Source organism: Tachysurus vachellii, chromosome 13 (genome assembly GCF_030014155.1).
Source record: "Tachysurus vachellii isolate PV-2020 chromosome 13, HZAU_Pvac_v1, whole genome shotgun sequence".
In the NCBI taxonomy this organism is placed as follows: domain Eukaryota; kingdom Metazoa; phylum Chordata; class Actinopteri; order Siluriformes; family Bagridae; genus Tachysurus; species Tachysurus vachellii.
In genome coordinates, this window is record NC_083472.1 from 18,288,433 (window position 1) to 18,310,529 (window position 22,097).

The window sequence follows — 22,097 nt, forward strand, 5'->3', positions numbered from 1 at the left end:
TGTGTTGTGCAACACTCATGACACAAAGACACAAGCATGAAAACTCAACTTGCCCATCCCTAGCATCTGGAACATTCTAAAAATTTAGTTACTAAATATTCATCTTTTAATGAATATCAAGGAAGCAGCAACTGGAAAAAGTTACAACAAAAAAAAAACCTGCTCAGACTCCTAAGGCAAGTCAGATGTTAGCACAGGTATGAAAAAAACACTTTGTTAATACACAGCCAGTAGTGTAAACATAGCTGAAGCAAATGTAAATAGTTCCACTCCTATATTTGGAAGAGTTTTGAGTTAGCAGCAAAAATAGTGAAGGTGACAACAAATGTGAACTGCTCATATATTGTATTATATACCAAGAACCCTCATGGAAATATATAGCAGTAAAACCATGACTCCACATCTGGACTGCTCAAGTTATTTTAATAATACCACTGGAAAGGGTAAGAAAAGGTGAATTTGATCCGAAGGCAAATATCATGGAAGGAATTAAATAGGACAGGGCTTGTTATAACAGAAAAATATACTTTTATTTATTGAAGAACATCACATCATAGATGTTACTATGATACAGTACTTGATACAGTTTAGTTATATAGTTCCCACTATCACTTTAAACATCATAGCAACTATAAATATTTCATTTATATTGATTAATAGGCCAAAAAAAATCATAGCTTGTTATTGATGGTAAGAAGAAACTGAAGATTTTGCTATGTCAAAAAAATGAAAGTTACAGTGGTGTAACTTTACAGGGTTTAGTTGAATTACTTGGTAAATATTTGTAAAGGATTCTGATTGGACAGAAGGCACTGATATATTTTCTATAACAGCTGTTAGTGTCAGCTGTGATTCAATAACTGGTTTATATTAGGCTGGATTTGTTTTTTATTAACACAAAAACGAAAGAAAAAGATATGTAATAATTGTAGTTGTTATATTGCAAGTGATAACAGGAACTTGTTCAACAATATTAAATGTAACTATGAACAGAAAAAGTATGACATGTCAAAATGGTTAGCTTTGGGATGTGCCGTTATAGAAGAAGAAAACTGTTCTGTTTTTTTCCTTAAAAAGGTGCCAACACTGCTATATCCCTTGTGCATCATTTTCTTGAGCTGAAACATTTTTCACATTAAGACTGGAACAAAGCCATTGTTTGTCTTCCGTTCTTTTTTCCATCTACAGAGACCAGCAGCAACCAAGATGCAGTGATCCACACATCGTCCACATGATACAACTTTCATAAAACATTAGCTTCCGCTTTTCAGATGTGGGTAGCTGGCCACAGTTCGAGCTATAGCCTCCTGCAGCCTCACCACTGGCTGGTAGCCCATGTCCTGCTTGGCACGGGAACAGCTGTAGTAGTGATGGGTGCCAGCCAGTGCCACACGCATGGGGGTGAAGGTGGGCTTGATGTTCACCAGGGGGCGCAGTAGAGAGGTAATCAGCCACAGCAGAATAGCTATTCCATAAACCAGAGCATAGGGCAGGTGGTAACGAGGGGCATCGTAGCCTAAACCGACCAGCACCTGGGACATGAAATCCCAAAAACGGATTGGCTCATCATTGGTTATGTGGTATGCCTGTGAAATGATGAGATATAAAAAGGTTCTAAAAACAGTTCTGTGAAACAGTCAATCAACCACCAAATCAGAGCAAAAACATTCTATTATATATTAATTCCTTTTGAAAAGTAAAACATATAGCAGCTATAATTAGAGTGCTCCAAATATCCATGAAATAGGAATGTCCTCTTAATAGGAATTTTGCATTAATGGCAAATCAATATTCTCAAAAAGTCACCAAATTTCAATGCAGTTAAAGACTACACAGGACATTCCTGGCCTTGGTTTTCAACCACAGCACCACCATGTGATGGACATTCTTCATGTTATCACTTGGAGACAGAAATCCCACTAAACATTTATATCTATATTCCTTTAGGATAATAATTAATTTTACATTCAGATTCTGAACACCTGCTCATTTATGTAGTTATGCAATCAGCCAATCATGTGGAAGCAGCACAATACATACAATCCTACAGATGCAGTAAATGAGCTTCAGTTAATGTTCATAATGTTCAAACATCTAATTGGGCTAAAGTGTGATCTCTGTAACACGGCATGGTTATTGGTACCAGATGAGCTAGTTTGAGTATTTTAAAAACTCCTGAGATTTTCAAACACAACATTTTAATCAGAATAGTGTGAAGAACAAAAAAAACAGTGAGTGACTGACAGTTGTTTCTCAAAATACATTTAATGCATAAATATATTAGCACTGTTATCTTCATGTCAGGACAGGCACTGTAGCGTTTCTTGTTGGTGTCAGAATGTGTCACGGGCTGGTTGAAAATGAAAGATTTTTTAGTGACAAAGATGTAATCTAACACTTCAGAATACACAGTGGTTTAGGACAAACTTTACACCCTGATAGTATTTTTGATGTATGATCAAACTTTTTTTTTTTGAAGCAAGATTGATTAGAATTTGAGTATGTTGGCTCTTTCAAACTATAATCGTAAGCATTAATGCTATCTAATTAAACAGAATGTACTTTTCTGGATGCCAAACCTCCTACTGTCACCTGCATTGTTAATAAAGCACATAAACCCATACACACCTTTCCACAAAGTGGGGAGTCTGCTTTCAGATGCTCAGCAGCTAGAATGTGTCCGTGCACTACATTTTCCACATAGGTGAAGTCCACAAGGTTAGTTCCATCACTGTAAAATCACAAATTAAAAGAAGTTAACTTCTTTCTGTGAGTTGTATGTATTTCTAGCGATATTAGCACATTTATTATATTTTATTAGTAACTCTAAAACTAAATAATAATCAATAATTACTTTTAGACATTAACGCATCATGGAAATTAAACTGTACCATGTACTGGGCCCCAGTTTTCATAGTCTGATCACAAAATTATGCCAGAGACCCATTAAAATGCTAAGGCTTTTTGCTTCAATGCCCTGTACTGTATTTTGTCAGTCAGTGAGGAACTTCAGAAGTTTCAGTTCATTAACCTGCAGACATATAAAGCACTCGCCTAAGCTACTGCAGTATGGCAACTATAAGGTGAAGCTATTTGGACATTTCATCAATTCAGTTCTTCATTCCAGTGTGTCTTTGTGAGACAGCAAGAAGTTCTTCTCGCATAGTTTCAGAGAGGATGCAGAGCAACCAAATGTGCTCTCAAATTCAAAATCACTGGCAGAAGAAGAAACGAACCGTCACTGGCGGCTTCTTTCGTATGGATTTAATGGCCAAACCAGCATACTGGGATAAATAAACATTACTGGAAACTCACTGAGCTGTAGCTCTCATTCTGCTAGACATTTTCGTTAAGAGTGGTGGTTAATTATTCAGATGCCTCCTCTACTGTTTTAGCACTTCAGGTGCAAGCATTGACGATAGGGGTGAAGGGACTGTGACACACTTCACCTTGGAAATTATGTTGAAAATCAGTGCTTTGCATTCAAGTACCTCACTGTTTTAGGCCTCCAATGACTACATTGTCACAATCCTCTCATAAGGTGAAATAATCTGATAGTCATAACCAACTCTTCTGTCATAACTCATGACTGTAATAACGCAGCCTCACTCTAGCAGCCATCACCACTGAAAGCCCAGAATCTGATTCAAGGTGGTATTTTCTGTTCAATTTAAGCAATTCCAAGGCCTTCTATCTGGTTTTACTCCACTATCAACTGCAATTATCCTCTCTTAACAGCTGCATACAAGGCATTGGAGGAGTACATCACTTGTAGCACTCATACTAGGATATCTGTCCTTCCACTTCCACTTCACCTGCAATAGCTGGATTGTTCTTTGTTAAAAAAGAAGAGGAAGAAAGGAATCATACTTAAATTTCTTAAACCCTGAATTGATTATCTGGCAATAAATCAAGTCACAAAATATCAATGTCTCTTGCAAGTCACAAAATACAGCAATCCTTTGCATATTGTCTTTGCAGACATAAATTTAAATGATAATGCTAGAGCTATTCCATCTCAGAAGTGCTTACAAGCTGACCAGCATTTGTAACAGTGAATTGTGTAAAATAGCATTTAGCACCCCCTCTGGCCAGCAGAAGTATTGTGGTGTGTTCTCTGATGCCCCCTCTGTCTTACATGTGATATTAAATATCTTGTGATGTCTTGTGAAAGGTACAAAAGGGTACTAATCTTCCTAGAATCATTCTTTATATATGTAATTTCCTGTGCCAAAAACCAAGAGAAGATCAAACCAGAATGAACCTTTTGCGATGTTAAACTTTATCCAGTAACAGCATATGTGACAGGTTTCACCTTCCCTATATCTGGGAATATACATCTTTGGAGATGAGACCCCCTTGTCAGCTGCAACAATTGAAATAATGGTAAAATGGCATGCATAACAACATTCACAGATTAATTTTCTCATATGCCAGCTGTCCTAAGAACACTAACCGCTGTCTACACCACCTCAACACCAATAGTCACACATCACTCTAGGTTTTGCCACTAATCTCCCACTATTACTGTAGAACACAAACACTGTGGTCATTGTAACACAGATTCTCAAATCCTTTCAACTAATTTCCCTACCAAAATTTTATTGATGAGTTAAGATACATTGGACTCCCTGAGGTTTGATTTGATCATGGAGCTCGGTTCACCTCTTGAGTTAAAGAGATTGTTTATGGTAAATTTTGGAGTCAATATAAGCTTTGCATCTGAATATCATGCTCAAACAACTGGAAATGTGTGGAAAACACTCATCAATGGCTTAAACATGTAGCGCAACAAATAAGAAATTTTTAAATGGTCACCAGAGACACCAAGCTGCAAAGGGCAGTATTACCGATAAACATGAACAGTATTCACAGTCAACTTTCTCTCTTGTTCCACATATCCTGACTTAAACCCATGATCTCGGATACCCTGGCTGGGGTAAAACCCAGAAATAAACCCCAAGCAACTGTCAAAGTGTATCTCTAGCATGCATATACTGTTACGAAGATACTGGATTCAAGAAGCAGAGCTTGAAAGCTTTAATATCTCACTGAGGGGTATGGCCCCAAAGCGAGAAGTTGGGTTATGAAGAGTTTCATGCCAGACCTGATCATCTATTCCCATGCCATGAAAAGGTTCAGCTCACATCATGGCTGAATACACATTTCTGCATAATTTAGATTTGATCATTTTGTCTTAGACTTAAAGAAGTTCTCTGGAATGCCTCTAATTTTTTTGTGAGCTTTAGAAACATATATTAAAGCTAAAATAATTCATGAACTCTACATAACCAGTTTCTCCTAAACCAGCAAGTTATTAGCCACATTTATTCAGAAGAATATTTGTCACAGGATTTGCTGTTATACAAATTCTGATGCATGCATGAAGCAGAAGACGATCTCCTCCATGTCTGTAACATACAAGGACTTTTTTTCATTGCTCACCTAAAGTAACAGTCACTTACCCAATTATGAACTTCATCTTGCCTTTGCGTGCTGTGTCTACAAGAATGGGCACAAGCTGAGGGTCTCGCGGACCAAAGATCCCATGAGGACGAATTGCCACGGTGAGGAAATCTTTCTCTTTATTGCATGCCTCCAAGACAATCTACCCAGCAGGCAACAAGAAATAATTCATTGTTTACATTATTTAAAGAATGGCTTTGGTCAAATATATAAGTCCCTATTTAAATCTATATATAAAATATATAAGTCCCTATTTAAATCTATATATAAAATATATAAGTCCCTATTTAAAAGAAAACACAGTACTATAACAAAGCCAACAAACATAAAATACCTATAAAACCTACCTTCTCCTGGTGAATTTTGGTCTCTGTGTAATAATCAATGGGTCTTTTTGCATAAGGCAAATCTTCTTTTCCATTCTTGATGTCGGCTCCTTCAAACACCACACTGGCACTGCTGGTTAGGACAAGTTTCTACAAACCAGATAATAAGGTCATGAAATAATATCTGGCAATTCAGTGTTCAAATGAGTAGTGACTTCTGGGGATTCTAATAGATCACGATAAATGAACACACCATTCTGTCTTAAAGCAACAGCTTCTAAAAGTTTTGTCCAGAAAATATCCAGAGCAAATTTTTTATTTTGATCATTCAAGACTGACATTATGGTTACTGTGGATACTGAGTAAATAATTACATAGCTATACATATTAATAAAAATAATAATATAAAAAATGGACAACTGTAACTGACTAAAACAAAGACAAGCTAAAATAACGTTGTCAAAGATCTTTAATACAGCATTTCGATCTGAAAGTTTTGTCATTGTGCTTTTCTTTCACTCAGGAAAAATTTTGACCGGGCTATTTGTCAGTCTGCCCTGCACATAAGCACAATGTTGCCTAATTCAGTTTATGTGCAATTTGAAAGTACTGCTATTTTTTGTGATGCAGGGGGCAGTGTTTCCCCCTCAAAGGTCCAAGGTTCCTGCTTTTGAACTTGGGTTGCTGTCTGTGTGGATTTTCATAGTTTCTTCCAGTCTCTGTGTGGGCTTTATCTCTGGTTTCCTTCTAACTTCTGGCAATGGACTGACATCCTATCCTGGTGTGTATTCCCCACCTTTTTATGTTTGTGCTCACCAAAACTCTGTCTATGATGGAGCACGTACTGAACATAAATAAATAAACTATTTAAATGTAATAAATAGTATGTTTCACATTTGTTTCCCCCATATGTGCTTGCTGAACATCTTTAAGATCAAGAATAGATTTTTGCCATTAGAATAACCTCCCAATCTTATGGGCAGGATTTCCACTAGATTTTGCAGTGTGGCTGTGGGGATTTGTGCAGGACAACTGAGTTCCACTCCAACTTTATCAAACTGAGTCTTAATGGAGGGCATGGTCATTCTAGAACAGGTGTGAGCCTATTAGTTTCAATGAAGGGAGATCTTGATGCTACAGCATACAATGACATTCTATATAATTAAGTGCTGCCAGCTTATTGGCAACAGTTTGAGGAAAAATCACACGTGTCCATTGGTGTTCACAAATTTTTTAGCCATACTGTGTATGTCTGAAGAGAGTGTTCTATACCTGTACCCCAGCCTCTTGGCAAGCCTGAATAACAGAGCGTGTGCCTTCAACGTTAACTTTCCAGAAGAGAGTTCGGTCATCACAGGCTGGTGAAGGGGAAGCACAATGAAACACCAGTGAAACATCCTTCAGGACTTTCAGCAAAGCCTAAAAATGAGAAGAATTGTAAAAAACAATGAAACAAAATCTTGTGTTCTTTACCGATCATCGGATGTCTTAATATTTTATTGTCAGACCAATTATCAGTTATGTAAACAATATTGATGGATGCAAACACTTAAAACTCATTCATATTTCCTGGGATCCTTCCAATAATGTGTGTGTACAGATGAGGTTATAAATTCAAGGTCACTTAACCAGTCATTTCAGCAGTTAAATTTCACTTTTTCACACTTCTCATTAACATTTAATGTTGGAAAAATGCAAAATGTTTTTTAGAGACGTATAACAGTCTGTTCACCTGTTTGTCACATAAGTCTCCTTGGTGAAATGTGACTCCAGGAATATCATATCTCTGTGCAATATCAAACACAGCCACTGAGTATCCTTTTTCCACCAGACGCTCAACAAGGTGCCTCCCCAAAAAGCCAGAGCCACCAATGACAGCACATCGTTTACTGCTCTGTTCACAGGAAACATTGGGCCTTTTTTCAATCTCACATATTTGGACTTTTTCATTATTTTTTCTTTTTAGTACAAAGTTAAGCTTTTACTGTTGTTTTTTTTTTCCATTTCTCCTAGAAATATGTGGATTGTGTGTGTTCATGTTACCCTGCAGTGGACTGGTGTCCCATCGATTCATTTAGCAGATGATTTTATTCAAAGCACCATACAATTAAGAAATCATGAGTTAATAAATCATATTACATATTCATAGATTCTTAAAGCTTTATGTTCATAATCAGGAACTCCCCAGAGTTGTACCAGGTTTATTCATATTCAAATCAAATTGCTTTAATGGCATGACAAACTGCAAAATACAAAAATGGTGTATTTCTTCTACTACTACTACTACTACTACTACTACTACTATTAAAAAAAAATAATAATAATAATCAAAATAATAATAATAATAATAATAATAATAATAATAATAATAATAATAATAATAATAATATAGACAGACAGACAGAAAGCTATTGTTTATGGATGTTTAAAAAATGTTTGATGAACTTCCAAATTATATTGTATTCAACTTAAGAGAAAGAACTTTAAGTAAATAGCTTTACACTCACCGGTCGGATGCGGGTTGCCATTGTAAATGTACTGAAAGGGTCAAAAGCAGATAAAATAGTTTTCATAGAGAGTCAGTGTTCTCAAACCGACAGCAAACTCCTTTACAATGGATAGCTAACATCAAGCAGATAAAGAACACACCAAGTAAATCGCCGCATGCATACACACGTCTAGAAAGAAGACTTTGAACTTGTGATGCGGCTCTTTCAGTGAGTCGAATCATTTGAATCGTTTCACTAGTAAGAGCCAATTGTTTAGGGTTCTAAACGACACATTGCCATTTTTTAAACCAGACAAGAGTTTAACTAGTGATTATTCTGCTCCTTCAGCTACACATGAAATTGTTTAATGAAACTTGTGAAATCACCATAATATTCACAAATACAGTAAGGATCTCTGCATTAAAGAAGGAAATATACGTGTCAGCTCTGAGCCGGTTAAGGAGTCGATTCGTTTTCGAGCTACTTACCAGTATTTTGGTAAACCAATTACCTACTTTCAAATGGCTCACTATTGTCTTCATAAGTGCACTTCTATATGTTTTAAATGAATAGTATTTACATCCTATTTAGGGCACTATTTATCTGTCAATGTGAAATTTAAGTTTCAAGCTATGAACATATCTGCTGACAGGGGAGGCCGCTGCCATTGGTTCAACTGATCGTCTGTTCTCAAGGGAACGCATGTATCTAACCAATAGAGAGAGGCCTACGTAATATTACGCCACTGTCTCGACCAATAGATGGATGGCATCCTTTTAGTGCCCGCCCGGTTTTATATTAGTATATGTTTATTAAAATTTGTCAAGCTTATATAGGATGGGGTAAATTAGAGTAGCATTATAAATGTTATATTATAATCATAACAGTGATGATAAGCAGTTAAAATAATAATGATTTCCCAACAATACACTTCAGTACACTTTATATGCTGATATATGTGAAGTGTATCTCAGTACACTTCTATCTCGGTGAGCAATATTGCTTGTTTTGGGAGGATGTTTGAAGGTTTTTGTTTATTTGCTTGTTTTTCTCTGGCAGGAAAAAGCCACTTCATCGACCAATAAGCGTGTGACCTGCCCACCGAGCCAACCAATCACAGCCCGCTTCTCACCGGAGAGAGAGAGAGAGAAGATGCTGATGCTGATGCTGAAGTGTAGTGAAGAAGCGGCCATGTATTTACATCCTTTATCGCTGTAAAATCTCCTAATATCCGCTACAGGAAATCGGTGAGAGTATTCTAGAGTACTCACCACATGCTGGAAGACTGTAACGACAGAAAGACTCTGTGTTGCTACACTTCAGAGACCATAATGGTGAGTTATGAGTACATCATTCATCATCCGCCTCTCTGTGATCAATGAGGAACCCATGCTGGGAGTCAAGCTCTACAGTAATGGAGATTAAAGCACTAAAAACCACTCAGGTTTCCTGTAAAATAATACTATGTACTGTATCATATCTATGTACGAGCAGCATCTCAAAGATCAATCGATGTGTTGCCTAATATCCTAATATCCTTATATCCTAATATCCATAGCTTCTTTGATGTCAGCATTATAAACATGTGATGATTAAATGAGGATTTACAGCTTTAGTGTCTATTGAAATAACTATATATAAGATATCCCTGGTTATTTACGTTAGGCCACTACCGCCAAAAGGCCATCGCTTGGAGCTGTGGCTCCTCGTAAGAAAGCGAGTCCTAAACCTGAACTGACAGAAGAAATAAGGCAGGAGATACGAGAAGCCTTCGAGCTGTTCGACACAGATGGCTCAGGCTACATTGAGGTGAAGGAGCTCAAGGTGAGGTTTTACAAGGTGCAGAAATAACACATAAAAGCATGGGTGACTTAATGCTAATGTAGTTTTTCCACTGACCCAGGTTGCTATGAGGGCTCTCGGATTTGAGCCCAAAAAAGAAGAGATAAAGAAAATGATCGCAGATGTTGATAAAGATGGGACTGGCAAGATCTCATTTGATGACTTCCTGGCAATCATGAGCCAAAAGATGGTAAGACTTTTTTATTTTGATAGCAAAATTATCAAGAATAACCTGAGTTTTTACCTGTTGTTGATCTTTTTAAGGCTGAAAAGGACTCAAAGGAAGAAATCCTAAAGGCTTTTCGACTGTTTGATGATGATGAAACTGGTAAGATATCATTCCGCAACCTAAAGCGAGTTGCCAAAGAGCTCGGTGAGAACCTTACTGACGAGGAGCTTCAGGTGAGGAGATTCATCTTCAAAAAAAAGTACACCCTCTTTCAAATATATGTTTTAATCTGCCATGGCCTAAATAGATATTTTGCATATTTTCCAAATAATAATATTCATTTATTCATATATTCATATTTTGTTTCCAAATAAAGTGAACCAACCTACAGAAATCTGGTTGGAGGAAAAATATGCACCATCCAGGTATAACTAAAAAAAATGCAGATTATTAAAAGGTGTGAATTCTATAAAAACAGAACTATTGGCACTTGTGGTGTTCTGGAGAACCCAGGTAAGTGTCTACATCATGCTAAGAAGAACGCCTTGAGCCCTGACCTCAGAGAAGCATCGGTTGCTGCTCATCGGTCTTAGAATTCCATCTGCAAATTTGGTTCAGGTTCAGACTATTTATTTCTGAGATATAAATAAAATCCCATTTTCCACATTATGTGACCTACAGGCCTTTGTAAACACATTAAATGCTTATTTTTATTATAGAATAATTAGAAAAAGTCTGAAAAGTACAGCTTTCCTGAAATGTTTTGCAAAATTGCATCTGAACAAATAACTAAAGTTGTTGAACAGTAGTATCCTTTGGAATAAATCGACCAAGGTGGAGGTGTTTGGTCAACATGCAAAGCACCATGTTTAGCGAAACTAAGAAGAAGAAAATGAATCATGTATAAACGTATATATCTTTCAAATATATAAATGAATAAATGAATAACCTCAAATATAAATGCACTGAAGTCATGTTGTAAATAAGAGTTGGTCAAGAGGTGGTTCTAGATGTTATTGACTTTCAGGATGTGCTTATTTTTTTCCATCTGGGTTTTGAATGTTGGTTCATTTTTTTGAATAATTATTAAAAATAATCTTTTCTTTTTTTTGTCACTTGAAAGCGGTTGAGATCCACACAGTTGTTATTTAAGCCCTAATATAAAAGCACAAATTTGAAGGAGGATGTACTTTCTTTTCCCCATGACTATGCATCTACACTTTATTAAAAACAGGCCTCAACACTGATCACTGTTTTATTAGGAGATGATTGAAGAAGCAGACCGAGATGGCGATGGAGAAGTGAGCCAGCAGGAATTTCTTCGTATCATGAAAAAAACATGTTTGTACTGAATAAGAGGAATTTTAGACCCTCATATAGTTTGGTCTCATCACAAATCTCACACATCATTTGCACAGACACTAAAATGCACAATTTCATATTAGATGATCAGAAGTGATAAATGAAGAAATCTATTAAAGATCATTAACAATACGAAGCATTTGGGAAGCTGAGTGTGGTTTATAAAAGTAAATAATGATACTGAATCCTCTGAGAAGTTTTAGGGGGAAATATAGCAAACATTAAATTGTCAGTTAAAAACTTGGGGAATGGAAATTTTACAAATATATCCAAATGTTTGACTTTTAAACAGTGTTGACTTCTACAGTGCATACAATGGCCTTTACATATTAAAATTTGTCCTTAATGTCAGCCCAGTCCAAGGGTTTATTTTAACTTGACAATTCAGCCTGAGTGCGCTGCTTACAACTCCTGAGGCCAGTTTTTCAAGTGTAATTTTATGTGTAATGTCCGCTAAGCTTGCTGTGTGTCAGAATTTTAAGGCGTGCAATTGTTACCTCCTCTTGCCTTTATCCATATTTCTGTACAGTGATCTTAGGACTGTATTTTTCACTTTATACATATTTTGTCTTTATGCCTTCTATTATTAACTGACGTTTGGTGTTTTGTACTAATCAGTATAAATGTTTTAAGCCTAAATTAAATATTAAGTAGTGATTCTTGATTATCATCTCTCGTGTTTTAGCAGAAGAACTAAGGAATGCAAATGATTTATTTACATTTCAATAAGCGTTAAATAATTATTGGAGATAATTATGTATTTAATACTTATGTATTTTAAATGTTCAGATCTGCCAAAATCAAATTAAAAGCATGATTTATATATGCACTATATTTTGTGTACTTAGTTCTGTATATTATAATATAATATATATAATATAATACACATATATATATATATATATATATATATATATATATATATATATATACACATACACACAGAACTGGGCAAAACCTTTAAGCATGTATGAAGAAATGCTTAAAGTAAGGATGCTTTCAAAAAGATATATTTCAACTGACTTTTTAGAAATTTACAAAATGCAAAATGAGAACAAAGAAAAACTAAATCAAATTAATATTTGGTTAATTAATAACTCCCTTTGACAGCAGGGAGCAATTCTTCTAGGTACACAGTTTTTGCAGGAACTCTGCAGAACTAACCAGATCTGTTGATGTACGCTGCCTCAAATCCATCTGTCTCTTCATATAATCCCAGAGACTCAATGTTGTTTTTTTTTTTTACTTTGTAACAGAAGTGTGCAGACTTTTTACATCCAATGTGTATATATCCATTATGTTTCCTTTATTTTAAAGTTTTATTTTTTTATTTCCATTTATTTGTATAAATTGATAGACCTCACAGTAATTATGCTTCATCTATTTTCTACAAAATAATATTTCTACTGTGATTTATAAAGCTTGCAGTATTATTTTACATAAGAAAAATATAGCAGACAAGTATAAAAAAAATCAATATGTATGGAAAATATTTTATTTAAACACAAAAAAACATTTTAAGTTTCCAGGACAGATTAAAGAACATTTCATAGACACATTTATAGACAATATAACATCAGATATAACTGAATTGTGTCAACCAGAGGAATCCTTCACAGTTTACTTTTTAAAACATAATGCTCAAACGACTTGAGGTGATGTACACGAGCAGCAAACAAAATGAATTTTTATCACCCATCAAGCTGCATAATGATTAGTGGATGAAAACCAGAGCATGTGGCAGCACTCCAGTTAAGTTTGATCAAAAAGCACACTCAGATCAGCTCTGACTGAGACGTGTCTTGCTAGCGAAGTCGGCACTGAGTTTTCTCATCACCTCAGCGTGACTCTGGCCAGCCAGCTCCTGACGAACCATACCATAATTCTCCTTCACAAACATGGCGAAAGGTGTGGGGCCGCGAGTATTAGAGGGCGTGAGCAGGACAAGCTGGCCTGTGCACAGTGCACACACAAACCTCTGCGTGTCCAGAGACTTTGAGTGACGCCCAATCCTGAAGCGGAAAACAAGATTTATTTGTAATATATCCGACCATCCCAAAAGCATTTTAGATCTTACAATTCCATTCCATGGCACCATTTCCACTGATTAATAATTTTTTTTGATCAACTGGTAGAAATAAAAGTTTTATTTGACTAGTCATCATAGTGTCATTAATAACTAGATGATTAGAGTGGGCTCTAAACACCATGGCACGTCATTCTGATCAAAGCTATGCGTCCTCTTATGCAGGGAAGAGACATTTTATTTGCCATAGTTCTTGGGATGGGGTTAGGCCTTTCCCAGTATAAACAGGAAGCAGTTAGCTGTGAGTAAACCAGATCTCTGCTGTGCTGAGAGCTGTGGTTAAATGCCTGTGGCTGATCAACCGAATAACCTGTCGAAAAATGCAGTTCTTGGCTGTGTCTGCTGATCTAACAAAAAAATTGTTAGACTGCTACGTTTAAACATACACATCGCAGCGGCAAAGCAACCGGAGCACATTACTTTTCAATAAGGGCCTGGTGACTTCCAGCAACACAAGCAACAGCAACTGTTACAACTAGATGTGTCCAGCGCTGCATAAAAGTTCAGAAACGTTTAACTTTCTACAGATATGGAGTTATGTAATAGATATGTTTAATCTGATAAATGTTTATACCAGGGGTGTCAAACTCAAATTCACAGTGGGCCAAAATATAAAACTGAGATTGACACGGGTCAAACTGAATATTTATTGAAAGTTAACTGCAACTGATATATAATGTTCAACCTTTTTCATATGGAAACAAACTAGTTTAGCTTGAACACAGGATTTGGAACAACCAGAGCTTGATATTACAACACATAAGAAATTAAATTTGAAATAAAAGACACATCAGTGGTGTTCAAATCTTATTTAAATAAATAAAATAAATGATGCCTCTAACTGTATCATTTTAAAGCTCCTTTTTGAAGTGGATCTTTTTCAAAACCAACAACAAAACAACCAAAAATAATAATTTCATTCAATGAAAATCCAACTTTTCGACTAGTGTCTTCTTATGTTATATTCTTTCGTTACAGACACGTTAGCACACAAGACAAACAGGTCTGTCCTTTATATTCGTGAACAGATAATCTGCCTCCCACATGTCTTGAAAGCTCCTATTGTCCATCTTTCGTTTGGACATTTTTGTGGAGGGTTTAGTTAACTTGCCCGATGTGACTGTAACATGGTTGTTAACGACTGTCAACAGAGAATGAGGGGCACTTGCTGTTCGTGACTACGCGTCAATACAATGGCAAGGCATTCTGGGATTTGTAGTATTAGCAGAGCATGCGGCTAGCCAGCTATAATGCACATTTGATATGATCTCGAGGGCAAAATATAAATATATAAATATATAATTTGGCCCACGGGCCTGAGTTTGACACCCCTGGTTTATACTATGGAAACTAGTAGTAGTAACACCTACTGGCAACTTCATAATACAGCAACTGGTGACTTGCAGTGAGAAAATCAACGTGTGTGAAAGTGACAGTGCTGTAATCTATAAACAGATGAGTGCACGAGCCTCATCAACATGACTCTGTATATACACTAAATTAAAAAAAAACAAAAAAACTTTGGTTGACTGGAATTTCTTACAAAAAGAAATCTTACAAAATATACTAAATGTAAACAAAGTTGGCCTGAACTTAACGTATGAAAGCCGAGTTGTTTGAGGATGAACAAACTCACGTGTTTTTGCAGCGGCTGCACTGGTACTGGTATTTGTAGTTGATGTCGTAGCTGTGGCAGCGGGTCACCATGGGCAACTCGGGGTGAGCCAGGGTGGCTTTGCGTGCATAGATCTTCCAGAAAGGTCCATGTCCATCCCGCACCTTGTTTATCAGCCATGTGGCTGCGTGGCACATTTCATGAACTAGTGTGTCCCGCAATCGGTCTGCGAAGGAAAAAGGATTCAGTTAAAGAAAGCGTAGAGAATCATAGCTTCACTCTTCATGTGGAATACAGACATTTCCCAAGAAACAAACTTTTGCAAAGATTTAACTTACGATTACGATTATACTTAAGACATATCTAATATGAATTTAGATCAACAATGAAAATTTACCTGCAGAGTCACAGACTTTGACAGACAATTCAATGCGAGCGTATCGTATGCCAGTGACTTTTTCCTGACCGGTGATGCAATATCCTGCTGTCTTTCTCATCTTTGTATTCCATTTGATCAACATGTCAGTGGGTAGCTAAAGAAATTAAATCAAATTTTCAAGAAAACAAAATATTATTATTATTCAGTTGGGAGTTCAAAAAAAAAAAGTTTTAATAACTATATGAGCCATTAAATTCTTTTCAAATTGTATTTTTTGCAGTTTTATTGCGATTGTTGTTGACTTGATTACACAGCTGTCAGTAGACTGTCCTTGGTTGGAATGAAAGCCTGCACCCGGACCATTCAATTGTAGATACAATTGTACACCCATGATCTATTGGCACAGTAAATTCATCTTACATGTGAAATTTGAGTTAGTACAACCCCTGGCAAAAAGTATGGAATCACCCCTCTCAGAAGATGTTCATTCAAATGTTTAATTGTGTAGAAAAAAAACCCAAGCACATATATGCCACAAAACAATTTTCACTCAACAATCCAAACTTCTGGCTGTATAAAACACTTAAAAAAAACAAAGAAAGATAACAATAGTCAATTACAACTGTTTTTACAGATCAAACAGAGGAAAAAAATATGGAATCACAAATCTGAGGAATTTTTTCTGCACAATTAAACATTTGAATGAACATCTTCTGAGAAGGGTGATTCCATACTTTTTGCCAGGGGTTGTACTACTTCTACACTTTTTTTGCAGTTGTTAATTTCTGAGAAAAACTACTAACGTAATCCTGAAAGCATTAGCCGTAACTCAGAGCGTCACTACAAGAAGCAGCATAGATTACAAAGGGTTAATGATTTAGAGGTCAGGAAGTTATAGTTATTGATTGTATATTGGATTTAAGGTTTTTCATTCCCTTGCAATTTGTAATAAGACTGTCAACCGAATTTGAATTAAACCTTTATGCAATGCTATGAAAACTAATAAATTTTACAATGTGTGTCCTGACCTTGCTCTCAAAAACAGTAGTGTTATAGAGCTGGTAGAGTTTGCTGGTGAGCTCCTCCTTATTCTGCTTGAAGTTTTTGCAGTACTTGGAGTCAGGAAGAGACAGAGACTGCAGGAAACAGCCTGGTGTTTTACACACAGCCACTCTATCAGAAACACACAAAAACAGAATCAAAGTCGGCACTGACTCCATATCAACTCCATACCATCAATACCATCATATGTGATGCACTGACTAGCAGAAAGAGTGTAACATAAGGCAAGGTAAATATAATAAATCAACTTTATATGCTTGTGGAATTGTGCAGTGAAAAGCTGCAAGAGCAATATATCTCTGACTTGTTCCATATTTACAGCGTACTCTCAGATCTTCTTCATCTGTTTCCCTTGTTGTACCTTCTGTTCGTTTAGCCACTATAGGGTCTAAAGCATTTAGTTGTGCTGCTCCTAATCTCTGAAATTCCCTTCCACAATCTATATGAGAAAGTGACTGTCTGACTACTTTTAAATCATGTCTTAAAACTCACTTGTTTAAATTGGCTTTCTCTGATCAATTTGAAACTATTTAATGTCAATAATTGTTGTTTGTTGTAATGTTGTATTGATTTTATCATCACCACTCAACTGTACAGCCTCCTTGAGTGCCCTGAAAGGCGCCTTTAAATAAAATGTATTATTATTATTATTATTAATATTATTATTAATATTATTATTAAGAGCAGCAAATGTGTCTGATGTGTCCACTTCAAATATATTTATTGCTGCCCGGTAGACAATTAGGTTCAATAACCTGAAAAGAAAAAAAAAAAAAAAAAAAAAAAAATAGTACTCATTGTTGTTGCAAAAAAACCTGTTCATTTAGTATGTACCCACATTTCACTACTCTTTCTGAACACAACTGCCTGGTGCATTACAAATCTGTCATAATTCTACTGCTACTGGAACAGATGCCTTATTGAGACAAATATAGTGAGAAAATAAAGGCACTAGATAGAGGTGAATAATATCTTTTACAAGGACAGAGCTTGCTGACTTTCTGTTGAAGGTACCAACATGATATACACCTAGCAGAGGAAGTGGATAATAAGCATGTAATCGTCCATCTCCCTCAGTTAGTATGAACTGTACCTGCTGCTGTGGCCTGCTCTGGGCTCCGTCTGACTCACAGCTCTGCTGATAGGGATCTGTGCTGGAGTTCTGCTCACCTGTGATCCTTTTACTGGGACTCCATCACTGCCCTTTTGTGCTTTCACAGATGGAGTCACACAGGCTGTTGCAGCCTTGGGCTCTAACGCATAAATGACAAAATTGTTTAGAAATAATAAAATCAGCATGAGAATCAGATTTTGACCATTTAATTACCCGTATACATGCACCCATATAGGTGGTGATTTTTAACCTGGAGGTTTAGGAGAAGCATGTGTGCTACTGCTTCCTAACTTCTGGTTTTTCCTGATGCGGTCCAGTAAGGACTGGAACTCATCCTCGGAGCTGCCAGTGTCTTCACGCCATCCACTGTTTGTGGGTGGAGCTGATGAGGGCTTGGGTGTGTGGACAGAAACAAGAGGAGAAGGAAAGCATGGGGTATTTCTGGGTTTATTATTTTTAGCTGGTGCATCCTTTTCCTGCGAGGATGGACGACTGTGCCGAGTCCTCCACGTGCTCTTGATCACGATGTCGCTGTCATCATCCGAATCACTGAGGAACACTGGGGAGTCAAACCGTGACTTCTCTGACTTCAGGCTAGACTTGGGGGTCTTCGGATTGGCTGCATGTACATACAACCCCAAAACATTTATTTACAAGAACCTTTCCTAAACACATTTATAATTGAAGCTTTAATGTTAAAACATCATAACATATTACTAGATTTAGCTCATCTGCTTTCCTGTCCTTCTGTATGCATGAAGAAAGAATGGACAAAAATTACCTCTTGAAACGTACGGCTTTTTCTCCACAACAAAATCATCATCAGAAGACAAGTCGTCTACTATGAACTGTTTAAGTCTGTAAATATGAATACAAATTCGATTTTAGATTAGACATTTTGTGTTACCTACCTACAGCACAGTGTGCAAGCAATTTCCATTTGGCTCCAATATCACCACACATTAAAGAAATAAAAAGATAAAGTGGTGATATAAGGAAAATAAAAAGTTGTAGCATGACAGTATATAATAAAAGAATAAAGATATTTACAATGCATCACACACAGCTTTATTATTTATATAATAATATATATACGTTGAACTTATAGACACAGGCATGAGTTGGGTTAACAGTTAGTCATTTCGACTGCAGATAAAAATATAATTTAGCAATAATAAAATTACAAACATTTTGGCGTACTCCACGCTGCAAAACCATAAGTCCAGGCGGTGGAGTCGATCCAGGCCTGATCCTCATCCTGCTCAGATAGAGTCAAACCAAAAGTTCATGGGGTAAAGATAACTCTGTGTTTCTTTTGTTGTCATATGTAGATAAACTTACAGGTGAAGGTAGGGCTGGAGTTATGTGGAGTTATGTGTGCATGTCGAGCTCCACTACTGGACTTATGGTTCAATAACGAGGACTACACCAATGTTTTGGAGAAGCATGTAAAGATTGGCTGTAAAAATTCTTTGTTAAAAGAATAAAGAAAAAGTTAATTAAAGAATTGCAAGAATTTAATCCTGTCTTAGAGCCTACTATGCTATCAAGAGCTTATAAGATAAGAAAATTATACTATCACGGATCCCACTGACCTTTCATCACTACCACTCACAGACTGAGGTCTCGGTTGAGCCTTTGGGGTCTTCACACGTCTCAAAACTAAAAAATGAATTGTCATACTTAATCTTTTAGGATTGTAGTAATAAAACATTATTAAAAATGAACAATAACAGTGAAAAATAACTTACAGGTTTCAAAGCCATCATCGCTATCTGAGGACAAAATCTGAACTGGATCCCTAGAAACAGACGCAAAATAAATCATCTTAGACGCATATTATATCCAGACTAATGCTGACACTTGACATTTACAAAATGTTAATCAGAGACATTTAAAAGGTCATCACAGGATGCCAACTTTATCAGCTTTCGCCGATAGTTGAAATCATGTCAGTCTATTAAGCTCCTATTTCATGCAAGCCGCTTATTAATAACCAGAAATAAGTTAACAAATGAAAACATCTCACCTTGGTTTCTTGGCAGATGAGATTTGTCTGGCAGCAGTTTTGGGTGTAGCCTTTGTTGCAAGAACTGAACAACAAGCATTACTTATTTATAAACACTTAGCTTTCCACTGCTGTGTAAAGATTATTCAATTTAATGACTTACTTTGATCAAAGTCCTCATCACTGGAGTCCAACAGCTTTTTGTTTGAGGGCGGATTTTTCTTTCCAAGCCGATTCTCCTTTTCAGAGGCATCACTGTCTGACAGAAATGAAGACTCTTTCCTTTCAGCAGGCTCAGTATCATGACTGCTAACAGCATCATGTCTGCTTTTCAGACTTTTTCTCAACTGTGCATTAAAAAATAAATGAATGAAAAAAAAAAAATGTAAATGTAAATAATAATAAAACATGACTAACTCTTTAACTCTGGACTGTCACCTTAACTCCGGACTTGCACAGCAAAGTACAATTTTATACACCTTACACACACAGTACTGCACATGGACACTTTAAGGACGATAATTAAAACCTTATGCATATGTGTATACATTATTTTTCTCTTATATTTTCATATTTTATGTTTTTTTTTATATAGTTTATACATTTTTTTTATTTATCTACCTCATTTTGGTTATATTTTTTATCACTAATTGCATTCCTTATGTTTGAATACCGGACAGATGCAAAAAGCATTTCACACTCTGTATGTATGTGTATGTGCCAAATAAAATTTGATGACGCATGCTGTTAGGAAAATAAGACAGTTTAATGATACTTTAAGTCTATCAGCCTGAGATGAATATTTTTTTCCATCTTGAAGCTTTTATTCCTTTTACACTGCAGCAATTTGTCAACAAAAACACTATTTATTTAGTTATTTATTTAATAACAGCACGTGTTTTATCCACTTACAGGTATCTGAATTGTTTTGGCACGTAAACTAACTATATACAGCTATAAAGTGTCATTCTCTCACCGGCCAGTTAATAAATGTTCTCTATAAAACAATACCAGTGCATGATTTACATCTTGTGCTGCTCGGTCCAAAGCTCCAGGTTTGTCCCATCCAAGTTTCTGTGCAACTCTTTCAAACAGCCTTTGGGTCCCAGAGTCCATGATCCTGAGTATTTATAATCAAAATTGATTTCTCTTTACTAAAACAGAGTCACTGTACGTGCATTTATAGCTATCTTAGTTAGCAACTGACAGTTAATGTATTTAAATGTGTGTCTGCTGAGTTAAATGACAAGAAGGCAACATAAATAACTAGCTAGCTAGCTAGCTTCACGAGCCTGTGAATAAACATTTTTATTTCGTAAAACAGTAAATACCTTTGGTGTGAGAACCGAATTCCTTTTCAGCCAGTGATATTTTTTAACTAAAAGCTCTCTTTCTAAAATAATGGAACGGTTTCAAATTTGCCTGACCGGAAACAACATCAGCTACTTCCGGGGGTCTAGCACCCCCTAGCGACCGTCATAACTCTAATCACAAATGGTGACCATATTGTCCTCTAGGGCATTTTGAGCTGCCCTTTATCCATCCTACATGAATACAGACTCCACAGAGAGCAAAAGAATTAACACAAGAGGTTTAATGAGAACATAGTAGTCCAGGATTGTAATGTACAAGAATGTAGCATTTATTTTGTGCACTTAATAAAACAGCTTTTCATCACCCTTAAAATTGTCACTACTTTGTACCCAGAATGTTCTTTAATTTTCTCTTGCATTTGTTTCATCTCCAGATTTGTACAGTAAACTATGATGACAAACAGTAATAAACATAACTTGAGCAATATTCCTGTTAATAAAGCACTGAACATTTGACTTGTTAGTAAATTACACATTTCAGATGTTCACTGTTTTGTACATTATATTTACATAAAATTGAAGATGTTAGGTACAGTAATTAATAAATAATTCCTAGGTAAACCTTTCAAATTTATACATTTATCTAAAACAAGCAGCTGTTTTCAAAATTGATGTTAGCATCTCAGCAAAACTGACAAATGCTAAATTGTGATGGCTAAACCACTGGTACCTACTGAAGAGTTCCAAGGAAGGACAACCAGTAAACCTGCAGGGAGTGAAAGCTAACCTGTGTGGTCCGATCTCACAGAAAAAATCTGAAACTGAAATTCCTGAAAACGTTCATGCTGGCAATGAGAGAAAGATGT

At 36.1% G+C, this 22,097-nt stretch overlaps 3 protein-coding genes across 7 annotated transcripts; 1 reads left to right on the forward strand and 2 right to left on the reverse strand.

Moving 5' to 3' along the window:
- Positions 1–585: 585 nt before the first annotated feature.
- On the reverse strand, positions 586–8,897 carry nsdhl (NAD(P) dependent steroid dehydrogenase-like). Of its 4 annotated transcripts, none has more exons than XM_060885447.1 (8): positions 8,770–8,897; positions 8,300–8,330; positions 7,525–7,686; positions 7,065–7,211; positions 5,814–5,942; positions 5,466–5,608; positions 2,629–2,731; positions 586–1,586 (listed from the first exon to the last, which is right to left on the reverse strand). In XM_060885447.1, the coding sequence occupies exons 2-8, from the start codon at positions 8,318–8,320 to the stop codon at positions 1,254–1,256; spliced, it is 1,038 nt and encodes a 345-aa protein (XP_060741430.1). In that variant the 5' UTR covers positions 8,321–8,330; positions 8,770–8,897; the 3' UTR covers positions 586–1,253. The 4 variants fall into 4 exon arrangements, with proteins under 4 accessions (XP_060741430.1, XP_060741429.1, XP_060741428.1 ...); XM_060885446.1 differs by lacking the exon at positions 8,770–8,897 and adding an exon at positions 8,442–8,473; XM_060885445.1 differs by lacking the exon at positions 8,770–8,897 and having other exon boundaries at positions 8,300–8,507.
- Positions 8,898–9,118: 221 nt separating this feature from the next.
- Positions 9,119–12,397, forward strand: cetn2 (centrin, EF-hand protein, 2). Of its 2 annotated transcripts, XM_060885450.1 has the most exons (6): positions 9,119–9,270; positions 9,341–9,615; positions 9,947–10,105; positions 10,185–10,313; positions 10,388–10,525; positions 11,555–12,397. In XM_060885450.1, exons 2-6 carry the CDS (start codon positions 9,556–9,558, stop codon positions 11,642–11,644), a joined length of 576 nt encoding a protein of 191 aa, XP_060741433.1. In that variant the 5' UTR covers positions 9,119–9,270; positions 9,341–9,555; the 3' UTR covers positions 11,645–12,397. The 2 variants fall into 2 exon arrangements, with proteins under 2 accessions (XP_060741433.1, XP_060741432.1); XM_060885449.1 differs by having other exon boundaries at positions 9,119–9,615.
- A 736-nt stretch (positions 12,398–13,133) lies between these two features.
- gcna (germ cell nuclear acidic peptidase) lies at positions 13,134–21,362 on the reverse strand. The gene is made up of 13 exons (XM_060885042.1): positions 21,250–21,362; positions 20,945–21,038; positions 20,082–20,265; positions 19,940–20,003; positions 19,662–19,711; positions 19,506–19,572; positions 18,692–18,768; positions 18,161–18,529; positions 17,890–18,049; positions 16,763–16,907; positions 15,753–15,888; positions 15,377–15,581; positions 13,134–13,666 (listed from the first exon to the last, which is right to left on the reverse strand). The coding sequence occupies exons 2-13, from the start codon at positions 21,032–21,034 to the stop codon at positions 13,435–13,437; spliced, it is 1,779 nt and encodes a 592-aa protein (XP_060741025.1). The 5' UTR covers positions 21,035–21,038; positions 21,250–21,362; the 3' UTR covers positions 13,134–13,434.
- Between the last annotated feature and the right edge of the window lie 735 nt (positions 21,363–22,097).

Bases quoted from the DNA above. Each gene is read 5' to 3' on its own strand.
- cetn2 (XM_060885449.1), top strand. From the start codon at position 9,556: ATGCTGGAAGACTGTAACGACAGAAAGACTCTGTGTTGCTACACTTCA. The intron at 10,106-10,184 runs GTGAGGTTTTAC...CCACTGACCCAG, and splicing joins TTGAGGTGAAGGAGCTCAAG to GTTGCTATGAGGGCTCTCGG. The intron at 10,526-11,554 runs GTGAGGAGATTC...CTGTTTTATTAG, and splicing joins TTACTGACGAGGAGCTTCAG to GAGATGATTGAAGAAGCAGA.
- nsdhl (XM_060885445.1), bottom strand. From the start codon at position 8,365: ATGAAAACTATTTTATCTGCTTTTGACCCTTTCAGTACATTTACAATG. The intron at 7,687-8,299 runs GTGAGTGTAAAG...TCCTGTGAACAG, and splicing joins TGGCAACCCGCATCCGACCG to AGCAGTAAACGATGTGCTGT. The intron at 5,943-7,064 runs GTATAGAACACT...TCTGGTTTGTAG, and splicing joins GCCAAGAGGCTGGGGTACAG to AAACTTGTCCTAACCAGCAG.
- gcna (XM_060885042.1), bottom strand. From the start codon at position 21,034: ATGGACTCTGGGACCCAAAGGCTGTTTGAAAGAGTTGCACAGAAACTT. The intron at 20,004-20,081 runs GTAAGTCATTAA...CTTGTTGTTCAG, and splicing joins TGATGAGGACTTTGATCAAA to TTCTTGCAACAAAGGCTACA. The intron at 15,889-16,762 runs GTCAGGACACAC...TAATTTCTTTAG, and splicing joins CTACTGTTTTTGAGAGCAAG to CTACCCACTGACATGTTGAT.